Here is a 13711-nt window from a genome sequence, read left to right as displayed (position 1 = left end):
CGAGTATGTGCATTGCATTGTTGTTATTACTTTATTGCCAAGATGAATTTATTTTTTATTCTATTGTTTGTTTGTTTTTTTCATTGAACCCACGCTTACCACAAACCCAAAGTGAAAAAAAAAACCAAATGCAACTCAATTTTAATTTGTAATTGAGAAAAAAAAAATCAAGTACACAAAGATCTCTAACAACAATATCAATTACAATGCCTTGCGCTTTTTGTTATGGCCCTGCATTGCCAGCAACATTGCTGTAAGCCACAAGCGCCATGCACTCAACCCTGCCGCATCGCACCGCGCGGCGCTCTTATTTCTTTCAGCTGCCAAAACACAATCATCCAATTATGAGGAGCCAGCCTGCCACATTGCCACATGCCATCAAACAGCCAACTAATAACGATCTGCGCATGCAGTAACAACAACAACCACAACAGCTAGTCAAATTGTGGTGCTACAATAACAACAACAACAGCTGCAGCTTTTTTAGAAACATGTAAAACAACTGTTGATGATGCGATAGTGGCTGACGCGCGCTCATCTCATCAATGCCGCCACCGCCTGGACTGACTCCACATTGATGTTGCCTGCCTGTGTTGGTGATTGCAGTCACTTTTCGGAGCTCTAAACAAATTAAATATTTTATAAGTGCAGTGAGGAGCGCTGTGGGAGCTTCAGCAACTAAAGCATTCCGCGGACGCGTCGCTTGGTGAGTCCAATCAACTCGTTTGATTGTAACCCGGCTGACGCGCGTCTATTGCGACTCCATCTCCAGAAGTTCATATTATTGGCGGCACAGCGAAATACAGTGTTTTTTGAGCGTGATATCGGATTTTAATTTGCATAGGCAATTGAGGCAGTTACCTCATATAGTATTTCATCCATAAACGAACTTCGCAGCCGGGCAGCCATTGACAAGCTGGCCGCCGACAGAAGGATGCATATTTATTGGTGCCCGGCCACAAGGGAATAGAGGGTAATGAAATATCAGATGAGACTGCTGATCAGAAACCCGACTAAAATGCTTGGGAGCCTGCCAATTCGAGAAGTTAGAGGACATCTCAAAAGTAGGGCTGAAATATCTACTTAAATTTGCAAAAAAAAAAACGTTGACATGCATTGTGATGTCTGCTTTAACGCGTAAAACCGAACTCCAACTGGCAACGGTCTATGTGCGGCTCAACGGCGGCCAGATTAACCTAACCTAATCTAAATGTTCATACGTTGACATTCAAATAAATAGGCACCCGACATTTTAATAAGTTTTTGCTACCTTTCTTTTGTTCATTTAAAAGAAAAATAGCTAAACTTGTTAAAATGTCGCGTCCTTAACTATTTTCCTGTCACTTCCTAGTAGGCGGTTATAAACAAAATTAGCCTAACTTCACATCCTTTGACAGTTGGCAGGACATATTCTCAAGGTATATGGACTTTTTTCCACACAACAAATTTAGGTTTCGGCTAATCAAGGAACCATATAACCCACCTGGAACAAACATTGAAGTTAGGTCTAACCGAGGGACTTTTCTTATTTAGAGAGAGCTGATATGGTTAACTCAAGAATGGGTACTATCGAGCACCAGATGGAAGCCTCTTGCTACGTTATTCGCTTTCTTTGCTCATGAAATTCAAAGTGATGTGGAGCTCTTCGTCGTATGTGAAACCATAGCCAATGTATAAAGGCTTGTTAATTTTTGTCGGCAGGCATATGCTTGTCCGACTGCAGAAAACGAAGCCTAAAACTATGGACCACATAACAATAACCAAAATGTATACAAATTTATTTATGTTTCTTATAGCTAAGTGGTACATATTTTTAGGCTTTGTTTTCTGCATAAACTTCCGCAGTATACTCGTTAATGAAATAGTCATATAATAAACTCAATGTTATTGAAGCTCGGGAAAAATGTCGAACATTCGTTCTCTGTCAGACTACCACGTCAGTCGCAGAGGGTTAAATAGCTCATCCAAGCAATTCCTATTTGTATCTCGACATATTCGGCCGGTAGGGCATTGATTTCGTCGTCCACAGCTGAGTGCATGGGTCCATCTTCTTCACTGACTTCAGTGCTATTACAATTCAGCGGGGTGGAGAAGTGTAGCCTTCATAATTTAAACATGCTCTGGGGTTATCTGCCTCGTTGATCTTCATTTCTGGGCCATCGACTCAATGATGCTGGCGGTACGCGACATTTCCGAACAATTCTTAACTTCACCACTTTGGATCCAAACGCTTTCAATGCTACATAATACATACCTATGTATAGTTGTTGTTAGAGCGAATCAAACCTCTGATTTTAGTAGTTAATTAGCTCGGTAGATAGAATATCCGAAATGTGAATAAAGAGCATCCAATTTCATTTCCGGTCGGGTTGCGGTTGTATTCAAACTAAAATTTTTGTAGCATTTTGTTGGATGGCAAAATAAATTCTTAATTTCCACAACACTCCGAGCCAAAAGTTCTCATTTGATATGTTTTAGGTGTTCAGAATCCGTTTTTGTGCTTGTTGTAAGATAGTTAGGAAAATGTTTAGAGTCACTAGTTAAAAAGAAAAGATCATTCTTTGATATTGTTCCAGGGAGCGTACAGTATATTCGTTTTTAAATCGATCTTACGTTGGGATCAATTCATGGAAACTCTTTAATTCTAAAGCCCGTAATCTTTTAATAAGCGGCTCCAGATTATAACCCTGCACCAAGTTTCAGAATAAAGCTTTTTAAGAATTTTCGGACACCAAATCGAAGTCCAGAAGTAGCAAATTGCATGAACGCGATGGTAGTTCGCTGTCTACAAATCCCGAAATTATGCTTCCAACAAAATTTTCTTACAAAAAAAAAACGAGGCCTTACGTCCCATATGGCTTTAGTTCGATTCAGCTAGATTAAGGTCCAATTTCATGTGGCCAACTCCAGACCAAATTCAGTGCAATTTTTTTTTCTGCTGACGATGATGAAATTTGAACACTGTGCACCAATTGGAAGATGGTCCATGGGATAAAAGTTAATGTCAGCGCAGCAGATATCCCGTTGATGGGCCATCGTAATTGAAGTTCAGCCGATGCGGCGGCGCGGGATCATGGAAAAGTTTACTGTTAGACAAACAAACATGTGTTGTACTATATATTTTACAACAAGGCCTGCGTCTGTTGCAATTTGTTTATAGCTTCCGCATTGGGAGCCATCATCATTATCATTTAAACTTCAATTACAATGGGTTGTCTAAGTGTATGTAGTTTGCCAAAGGGGCTAAAAAGTGAACTGGAAATGTTAGAATAAAAAAGTAATGTGTATTATATGGCACTACATATGTATGTATGTATAAATGAAGTCCCTGATGCATTCGTTGTTGAACACTCAGTGGGCGGAAGTGCTTAACAACAGCTTTGTGTGTTGCAACCAGCCTGAAACTAAACGTCACATATGTGCGCTTTTTGTTTACATTTTAATTAATTGTACCGTTAATTGTCGGGTTGACGCATTGAGCGTGTTTAAGGCAAATTCAGTGCATGGCGCACCATCTATATAATAAAGTAGAAAAAAAGTGCCACTATCAGCTGCTTGTTTTACATTTAAATTACTTTCACGCTTCAGACGCGTCAAAAGCTTTAAATCACCTCACCAATAGGCGCAACATTGCATATGTATCTAACTATGTACATATGTAGTACATCAACCACAAAGCGTACACAGGTTTTCTCTTAGCGTTCCATACCACCCGCTGTATTTATTTGGCGTCAGGTCTACGAGTACTCGCCCTCGCAGTGCCCTTTTTCCATAAACACTTTTCACTAATTTGAAATAATTTACAGGTCATTGTGCTTCCGACGCTTTGTTTTCCACTATAATGGCGAGCTACAGACATATTAAAGTATGTAAGTGTATATGAATCTGTACATTAGGATGGATCATGAAAAAATATGACCTAATCCCATATACATATGAGTAAATCCCACGAGTTGTTTTTTAGGGTCACTCCCTTCTCTCGGCAAAAAAGCTAAAGCAGTCTTATTGGATTTATTTCAATCAATGGAGTTCCAGAATTTCAAAAATCAATTTTTGCCTTAAAACCGAAATGACTATTTTTTTCATTTTCACTAAGAAAAATCTTAATCGGTTTTTTAATAACTTTGGTAAGTTTTCAAAGAGAATGTTCATATAAAGCAGGGATCACACGAATTGTACATTTGTATATTTTGGCCGCCACAGAGTGGAATTGGCTAGAAATTTGTATCGAGAATGAGTTCAGCACAATAAAGAAAAACCCACTCTGTAACTGGTTAAATGAACAAATCTGTACAAATGTACAAATCGTGTGGTCCCGGCTTAAGAGGCAATTGACGTTGGCATCAAATACAACATATCTGTGAAGTTTCAAGAGTACACCACGAAATTAAAGAAAATGGCAGCTTGCAGAATATCTGAGTACACTGAGTAAAAGATGACTATAATTTGAGAAACTAAAATTCCATTTTTACAATTCTTATTGGTGCACTCGAAAGTCATTCTAAAATTTGTATATACATAAGAAAATAATATATATATGCATAATGACACTGTGTAAAAATCTTAAACGTTTAAGGCGTGCGAGTAAACATATTTGATGGCTGCATATGGTGCTACAGGGTGTATACGTTACATACGCAACTACGGGCAAATGAGCATGAGTGGTTATTTTTACTTTTTACCTTCCTTTTATTAGCTCGGTAGGGTGTTTTCTCAGGTAGGGTGTTTTCCAATCAAATTCTGAAGTAGGGCGTTCTTGAAAAATTTTCTGAGATAGGGCGTTTTCGAACTGGCTGCCGAGATAGGTCGATGTTCCACTCAGCCATCGATATGTTGTGAGATGATGTATAATAATTTATTGTCAGACTTGGATTGTTGGGAGTTTTCATCGGTTGACCTTTTTAAGTTTTGACCATCACTAATTTCAACAATTTCAAAATATGTAGTACTACTTAAATTAAATCTATTTTCAAATAAGCTGATATCTAATTTATTGCAATCGCATACAAATTGCCGAAGTTAGGCGAATTTTCATAAATACGGCCTTGAATTTATGTTGTGTATGTACCAGGCTTTCAGATTTTTTTAGCAATGTGGGCAAGAAATTCATCAATATTTACTCAAAATTGATATATAAAATCGCTGTTTAGCAAAAAATTGGATTTTTTTTTTAGGAAAATGGGGGTGGCACTGCACACTTAAATCTGATATGTGTATCTCAAAACTACTTCTCCGATCTTGACCAAATTTTTGAAATCGGCATAAATGGCAAGTCGTGACCTCTAAATGATTTTTGAAAAATCTATAAAAATAAGCAATAATATTTCTTACAAAAAAGAAGGAAATAAGGGGGTTGGGTCTTGAAATTTCAAAAAAAAAAAATCAAATTTCGATGGGCACCCTAATATACATATCTCATTGAAGAAGTATTTTTGTGTGTACAAAACACTACATATCATATTAAGAAAACTTTTGCGCAGTAAATTCACCCCGAATTGCAGAAGAAGCTCGGCCAAACACTTTCTGCTTAGAGGCTGCCCTCTAAGCCTTGCGCTTAGCTAAGAGATAAAACCAGTCAAAAGGTTTTTTTTTTGTTTTTCAAAATATTCTACAAGGCAATCAATAAAGTTTCGAACCCGAGAAGAAGCGAATAAGTTGTATATCCTTCCTTAGGTCTTTTCCAAACAATATACGGAACACGCTCGTGAATTAAAAAAAAAAGGTCTTTGCGAGAATCCGAGCAAAACAGAAGGGATGCTTTTTACCAAGAAAATGCAAAGAACCAAATTCAGACTCCCTTCCCTCCATGGAACTACTCTCACACTAACCTCTGAAGCAAAATGCCTGGGCGTTGTATTAGACACCAAACTGTGCTGCAAGCCAAATGTCGATAAACGCGTAAAAAAATCTGTATATGTAAATACAAGAGGACATTCGCCAAAACTTATCCTGTGAATATAGGTAAACGGCCATTAAAGGACAACTAGCAGGTTAGCCTTATTCAAAACCTCAAACAATGCGGTTTTATTTTGGGATCTGTAGTGTGGATCCATAATTCGTCACCTATTACGACGCCGCATACATATAAAAGTATTTTGATAAACCCCGACCGAGCTATATAATCCAGACATCGAATTGGAACAAAATAAGTTATTGTGAGCCGCGATTCCCGTCGCTTTTCAGCAGCCACTTTTTTCGTGAGGCATCCTAATATATATAGGTACACACATCCATACATATGTATGCTTGCATTTGTGTGTCTTCGCGAAATGTGTGAATCGCGTGTTGTTGCAGCAGGATTAAGTTTTGTTGTTTTTGTAAATTAGCTACATAAGTTTTAGCCGCTGAAATATGTGCCAAGTGCGATAGTAAAAAAAGTGGAATAAAATACGGGAGGGCCCACCAATTATGGGCATGCCAAATGGTCAAGCTGCGGAGTGTAGAAAAGGAAAATACATACATACATACATACATATGTATGTACATAGATATTAAGTTGAATATGTAATGCAAATTAATAGGCCAAGTCATACCTATCGAACGTAATTGAACAAATTGAAATTGGATACAAATGTAAGCAAGCGGAAATTGAAAATAAACACGGCTTTCCAAAGTTCAATTAGTAATTTAATGACTTCAGGGATTTGAAAAAAGAAATTCGAATAATTAATTTTGCCACAACCTTTGTCCATATTAATTCTTATAGGGAATATAGTCGTCATCTCCAAGCAAAGTATGAGCTCTAGTTAGGTTTGGAAAATATATCAGCTTTTGTAATACATTATTGAATAGAAACTTTCTTGATGCAATGTGGAACGGTTTTCCGTCATCCCTTATCAAACACCAACAACGAAAATGAGAAGAAACTTTCTCAATGATAAAAAGAGACATCATCTTTAACAGCAAAATTCTAACTTTGACGAAACTACCAAGATTTGTATGAAAACTATTTTGAAAATTCGAATTTTCGCCTTTTAGGTTCTTCGGCAACCTTTTTAATAGATCGGGTATTACAAATAGAATTGACAGCAGGCTACAATTTGGGTACCTAACCGACCTCAACCAATTACAATTTCGATAGTGTCTTGGGCATACTGGGTTAGGGACGTTCTAAAAAGAAATAAAAACCTTTCAGGTCGTATTGCATCTTCTTCTCACATATCAGTGATTTTATCTATCTCTGTATTATAAGAAATTAGATTGCGGAAAAGTTTTGTTTTGGAAAAATGAAGAGTTAGTAGTAGTTAGTTTGAAAGTAGCGGAACAAGGGACGCTGATATCTAGAAGATCTCTTGTACCCGATGATGTGGCCCCTAACCTTGTGAGTCCACGGTACTGGGTTTTATACCATAGAACTCTGCCATGGTCAGCCTTGTAGCCCTCAGAATAATAAATGTAGCTATCCTTCAAGGTTTTGTTACAGTTGGATCCGTTAGGGAAAAATACCTTGTAGTGATGTGGGAAGTTCTCCGTTTTGTTCTATATCCCTGAGAGTGGATGTGTGTTGAAGGTCAAGCCTCTTAGATGTGATCAATGTGTTCCTCTATACAGGCGTGAAAATTAATTTTAAAATCCGAATTTTCGGATAATTAAAAAATCCCATCTGCCGTTCGGAGATGATGTCCCTCCATTTGTGTGCGATCAAGACGCACATCACTAAATTCTTGTATTAAATTTTTTTTCAACGAGAGCACCATTCTTATAACACCGTGCGACAGTAAATTTTACACACAAAAAATTTTATATATTTGGGAACCCATGGACCAAATATAGTAAAACTGCGTTTTGAGTTTTTCTCTTTGACGTCAGGACTTTTTTTTTGAAGGAAATATGATATATATAATTATTTAAAATTTTTTTTTTTTTAATTCAGTGCAATGTAAAAAAAAACACTAAGACTATCAAATTAAAGAGAAAATTCTGTAGAATTAAGGCCGATTAAATTTTTTGCTGCATCAAGACGATTAGGTATTAAATATGTTCTTTTCACATTTTATCATTGAATATCCTTGAATAATAACAATAATTATTTTCGAAAAATATATATGTATGTTAATGAGCAATATGCACTCGACCACATCCTCGAATTTCGTCCTTCTAACTTCATTCGCTTAAAAAAAAATAAAACTAATTAAAGGGACATTTTCAATACCTATTCGTCCTTGTGAAGCAAACAATTTTACTTTTTTTCAATTCTACAGAATTTTGTCTTTTATTTGGTGACCTTTTTGGGTGTCTTTATTTGGTGCATTGGAATGAATTTTTTTAATCATCTTTGGAAGTAATCATATCTTTGAAGCCACAAAGTCCTTAAAAAAATCCAGACGTCAGAGAGAAAAACTAAAAACGCAGTTTTACCATATTTGGCCCACAGTTTCGCCGTAATCTATAGCCCTTTCGATCTTACCAGCCAGACGCTGTAAGGCGGTATATGGCGATTTATTTTTGTTGCGCCTAATTAAACCGAGTAGGGTGTAGAGAATTAAAACCCTCGGTTTTTGCTTAATACGCAGGTCTATCAATTAAAATCATAGGTATGTGCGATTTAAATGAGCCATAGGGCCGATAGCCCGGTATAGAAATAAATGAGAGACATACCCTCATCCACTCCTAAGTAAACAGACTAGATGAGGAAAAGGATTCTACTAAACTCAGAAGTCCGCTTCCAAAGAGAAAATGTATGAATAAAACACGATTTTAGTTCTTTTTAGGGTGGTGATTTGTATTGCAATTAAATCCTCTTGAAGTCAGCTTTGACACTAAGGGAGGAAATAACACGCGAAGCAGTCTAATGTACATACATATTTATGTACATATGTATGTACATCCGCCACACAAGTTTTGAATATAAAATCATTGGCTTGTATGTATAATGCCATAAGTAAGCACACAAAGATCCCAATATGAAGCGCCATGATGTCATTTCAGCGATCTATAATGTGCAGTGATTTTTTTGTTCTGGTCTTCGTAGTGTTGAATTGTTTTTGCCCTATGCAGAAGCGTTTGAATGGCAGTCATGAGAACCACTATACTTTTGTTTTTGTTGTATTCAATTTGTTTACTCACAAATTTTGTGGAACTGAAATTTGGGTCAGCTAATGCAGGGATAGCGGGCGCTCGGGTAAAGCAGAATCCCCAAAGCAAACAAACATTCTGTTCAATACTTGTTTTTATGTTTAGTTCTTTATAAAATACCTAAAAGTGATTTTTGCTTATCGCATTTCTTCAGTTTCTTTTCATGCCACTCCAGCGTTCAAATGCATTGAGCACGGTCAGTAGCAAGCGGCGGTGGTTCAGGTAGGAGTACTAATACCAGCTGAGCAGCGATTAAATTTTTGTGGCAAGAGAAGCAAGGAATTAAGTAAATATGTGTTATATCATCATCACCGGTGGCAGTCTAGTCTGGTTCGTGTTGAGCCTCATAGCCGACATGTTGATCGTCTCGGCGATAGTCACACCCAAATGGCTTATTGGTCCAAATCCAACGCTCGTCAGTGTCGGCTCAAGCGCTTCCCTACAAACGGGCATACAGCAAGAGGTCCAAAATGATACTCAGTTAGTGTCGCTTGTACCAACGGTGCGTTATCCCTCTGTGGGCATCTATACGCGCTGCAAAGTGATGCGCAACTATGGCTATCATTGTGGCCCCTTCGACTTGGATGGTTTTGCGACAGATAACAATGTCTATCCAGTTGCGTGGAAGGTCACAATGTTCTTCATGTCACTGGGTTTTGCGGTGCACTCGATTACGGTAGCATTTACGCTCATCACTTGCTGTCGACAATCGGCATTTGGCAAGAGTATACACAATATGACTGGCTGTGCGCAAGTGGTGTCAGGTGAGTCATTCGTACGATTGCAGTAATACTGAGTTAATGTTAAATAATTGATTTGGTTTTTGCAGCAATCAGCATTATGTTGGCGCTTTTTTTACATCCACTAGCCTGGGGTGTGCCCAGAGTGCAGCTGCTATGTGGCGCGGATGCCGAACCGTTTTATCCAGCCGGTTGCTCTATTGGTAAGCGCTTGCTAACATTTTTTACTTTATATGCGATTATCAGCATTTGAAATCCTCTTAGGCATTTCCTTCTACTGTGCTGTGGCGGCAGCGGTGCTTTGTTTCATTTGTGCTGGCATCAGTCTGAAGGCAGAATCGTCTAATATGCGTACGCGTGTAAAACGCCGCGTTGAGGAGGGCAATCGATTGGTGTGCATTCCATGATTTTCGAATTTTTTTTAGGGATCTTCACGGAATTTTTCCTATCAGTCGCATTGATTGTTGTGCTTCGAATTTACGAGTATCATATACATAAGTTAACTGTTTTGTAAATATATTTTATGCTTTTATTTTCTTAATCGTGTTAAGATCTTCTAATAAATAAGTAGTAATGAGAAATTTCTGAGCTTAAGTTTTGTAAGCTAACGTACTATGTGTACACATACTCAAGTATCATAGTATTTGCATTTATAAGAATGTACTTATGTATACCTATTAATATAAATATTACAAGCAGTATATAAAAACTCATTTTGTTAGACCTGTCTCCAGTGAGGCATACAAATTCTTGAAACGGGGCTTCATAAAGCTTAAAAATGTACGTATGCATGTAGATATAAGATAATATCGCAAATTAAAGAAATTTATGAAAATATTCGTAATTGTGTGATAAATTTATTGTTTAATTACTTTTGGGCTGAATAGAATTTCATATATCTTACATACGCATACATATGTATGTAAGTACTGCAGAATAATTTTTTTAAAGCAAATATAACAGACAACAAATTGTATGAATTGCGGATCAATTCGAAAATCTAGTTGCCTACAGCTATGCATCGAGTCAGTAAGAAATAATTTTTATGAGTGGCACTTGGGGCATTAAGATATTCACATTTTATTTAAATTGAGCTTTAAAAAAGCAGACGTTAATAAGCTAGAAATAAATAAAGTTAATAATAGCCGTCATCGATTCACCACTTCTCGCTCGCTATGTTTGAGTTCCGGTCGCTTAAAGAAGAATTTTACATGTGAAAGCAACAACAATGTTAGCTAGCACGGATAGACGATAGCGAGTTTGGTTGTACCTCAATGAGTTCGTTCGTTTCGCCACTCGCTAACTGGATGACGGCTACTAGCTTTTTTGTAAAGTATTCATTATCATTTTCAAAAACGCTTTTTAGTAGTTGAAAAGTTTTTCCTTATCTAATTCACATATCAAATTTATACATATCTATTTATAATGTTGGAAGAGATAACTAAGACTTTTTTGGTGAATTTTTATGATCTTACAAAAACACAACCCAAATTAAATAAAAGCGTAGTACTAAATTTACTGCATCAGCTTTACCTCTTTAAAAAGCTAAAATTTTGAATTACACGGTTATGCATGTATTTAAACTCCTATATTTTAGGCTTCATTGAAATATGCCAAAACTAATAACGCCATAAAGCATGCTAGAAAATGATTCCTAAGACATTGTACTGTAACATTTTTAGTAAAGCTAGGCAAATAGCCTAGATTCAAAATCGTAATATAAATTACTAAAATTTTCACAATTCAAGCCTTTTCAAAAAGTAGAAAATTCGCATTTCTCGTTTAATAGGAGACACTACATATTCCCACTATCATTTATTTCTTTTTACCTTTACCCTTCTTACTCTTACCCTCCGCACTTGCTGCATTCACTTCCGTTTTCGCTTTTGGTATGTACACGCCATGATTGGTGATCTTCAAATGATTGAACAGTTTATTTTTAGAAGGAAAAGTAGCCTTGCAAGTCACGCAAACATTCGTGGTTGCTGTAGACTCCTCAACGACTTTTGACTTTGCCTTGGGTTGGGTTTTCTTAACAACAACATCTGCTGCAACTGTTTCACTAACTTCATTAACTTCCTTTTGAAGAATTGTCACTTTGTCTTCCTGTTTCTCTGTTACTTTAGCATTTTGTTCTGCCAAGTTTGCCTTTTCATCTTCCATAGAAGCCTTTTTCACCTGCTTCTTGTTTTTGTTTTTACGTGCTGACTTCTTACCACTACTATTCCAATCTTCTTCATCGCTGTCAGCTATTTTTGCTTGGGCTAGGAAATCTGCAGAAACGGTTTCTTCCTGTTCATCATCTTCGATGGGTCTTTGTGCTTTATTGAGTTTAGCATTTTTTCGTGCTTTTTTATTCTTCTTCGCTTTCCTACTGGCAGGTTCTTCCTCCTCGCTTGCTTCATCTTTGTCAAGCGTTACACTTGCATTAACCGCTTCACCGAATTCTTCAGTTTGCCTTTGAACATCCTTTTCATCTATTTCTACTTCATCTGCTCCATTATCAACCAAGTCTTCACTCTCCTCCTCCTCCTCCTCAGCGTCATTATTTGCTTGAAGCCCTTCCTCTTCTGCCTGCATTTCTAGTATCATGCGTTCCAAGGCTTCGCGGTGCTTTTTGCTGCTTTCATGATTGGCATAAGCGCGCTCGTTCGTGAATGCCTTGTTGCAGGCCACACAGTAAAGATCATCTACATAGAAGTCCTCCTCTGCAGATTCTAATACTTCGTTTTCTTCTTCCTCGTCTTCATCATCATCTGTTTCGCTATCTTCTTCCGCACTACTGTCACTATAGTCTTGTGCAAGTTGCTTAAGCAGCGTTTCATATTCATCATTATTTTGGTTATGTTGTTTATGGTTTTCGCGCATTTCTTCAAGCTCACGTTGCCGTTTACGTATTTGCTCTAATCTATTCTGCTCTTGCTTCTTGCGGTTAAGTTCTGCACGCTCCTCCAGCACTTTTCTATACGCTTGAACTCGCTTATCTCGTTTGCGTATAAAGGATACTAGATTTCGAACCTGAAATTTAGTTTTTATAATGTAACGTATAGTAATTTAATATATTAGAAATATTTTACCTCTTCATTGCGTTCTTTACGCGCCTTCTGCATAATTTTCTTCATTTCCTTCTCAACCTCGCGCAGCACACGCCGATCCCTTATCTCTTTTACGTTGTACGGGCACAGCCATGTGTATGTTTTCTTAGTACAATACGCTTGCCAATAAGCGTAGAAAGGTGCCACAACATCTTCATAACTACTCTTTGAATCACCAAATGTGGGTATCTGCTCAACTTCATCCTCATCGTCCATGAATTCGGCATCTTCGGCGGCAATCTTTTCAAACACCTGCCTGTATACTGAATAGAATCCTTTTTCATCATCTCCATATCCTCGAAAGCATGATGAAGTGAAATATTCAAACACATCCAGACAATTCTCGGTATATTCGGAGTTTTTACCGCGTAATATTTGATCACGATGATTGTCATACCATGCCCTTTCTTGCGGATCAGAGAGCACTTCATACGCTTGTTGTATAAGTTGAAAGCGTTCCTTTGCCTCATCGAGCGAGTCGGGATTTTTGTCAGGATGCCAACGCAAAGCTAATTTGCGGTATGCAGTCTTGATATCAGCATCGTTGGCGTCCCGCGACACCCCCAATTCTTCGTAGTAGCACTTCATGTTTGGAAATCCTCCAAACGATATTTTTTATTTACCGTGCGATGAATGTTTACCGGCAGTTGATCTTTGCAGATTATTTAACAAATGCACCATACACACAATTCCAATATATTTTATTGTGCAATACAAGGAAAACCATTCAATTGAAAGGAAAAAATTTACCAGAATTCACGTTGTTGCAGGCATTTTTGAAATTTGTGAAATGCACCATAT

At 37.4% G+C, this 13711-nt stretch overlaps 2 protein-coding genes across 8 annotated transcripts in view; one reads left to right on the top strand and one right to left on the bottom strand.

Annotated features, from left to right (window-relative positions):
• The window catches only part of LOC118743012 (LHFPL tetraspan subfamily member 2a protein), a 35694-nt gene extending 25042 nt beyond the window's left edge, over positions 1-10652 (top strand). For 4 of the 7 annotated variants that reach the window (XM_036475469.1, XM_036475474.1, XM_036475468.1 and 1 more), the window contains exons 2-4: positions 9230-9839; positions 9905-10018; positions 10080-10652. In XM_036475469.1, coding sequence (XP_036331362.1) covers positions 9368-9839; positions 9905-10018; positions 10080-10222 — 729 coding nt within the window. In that variant the 5' untranslated portion in view covers positions 9230-9367 and the 3' untranslated portion in view covers positions 10223-10652. Of the gene's footprint in view, positions 1-320; positions 1065-5368; positions 6574-8209; positions 9122-9229; positions 9840-9904; positions 10019-10079 lie in introns of those variants that run through there. The other 3 variants (XM_036475471.1, XM_036475472.1, XM_036475473.1) reach the window with 3 other exon arrangements.
• A 941-nt stretch (positions 10653-11593) lies between these two features.
• Positions 11594-13711, bottom strand: LOC118743009 (dnaJ homolog subfamily C member 21). The gene is made up of 2 exons (XM_036475464.1): positions 12893-13711; positions 11594-12833 (listed from the first exon to the last, which is right to left on the bottom strand). Exons 1-2 carry the CDS (start codon positions 13496-13498, stop codon positions 11631-11633), a joined length of 1809 nt encoding a protein of 602 aa, XP_036331357.1. The 5' UTR covers positions 13499-13711; the 3' UTR covers positions 11594-11630.

Source organism: Rhagoletis pomonella, unplaced genomic scaffold (genome assembly GCF_013731165.1).
Source record: "Rhagoletis pomonella isolate Grant_MI unplaced genomic scaffold, Rhpom_1.0 Rhpom_scaffold_00007, whole genome shotgun sequence".
NCBI classification, from domain to species: Eukaryota; Metazoa; Arthropoda; class Insecta; order Diptera; family Tephritidae; genus Rhagoletis; species Rhagoletis pomonella.
The sequence above is the reverse complement of the archived record's forward strand: the minus strand, read 5'-3'. Positions and strand labels throughout refer to the sequence as shown.

Coding starts and splice junctions, on each gene's coding strand:
- LOC118743009 (XM_036475464.1), bottom strand. CDS start 13,498: ATGAAGTGCTACTACGAAGAATTGGGGGTGTCGCGGGACGCCAACGAT. Junction 12,834..12,892: donor GTAAAGAACGCAATGAAGAG/GTAAAATATTTC, acceptor ACTAAATTTCAG/GTTCGAAATCTAGTATCCTT.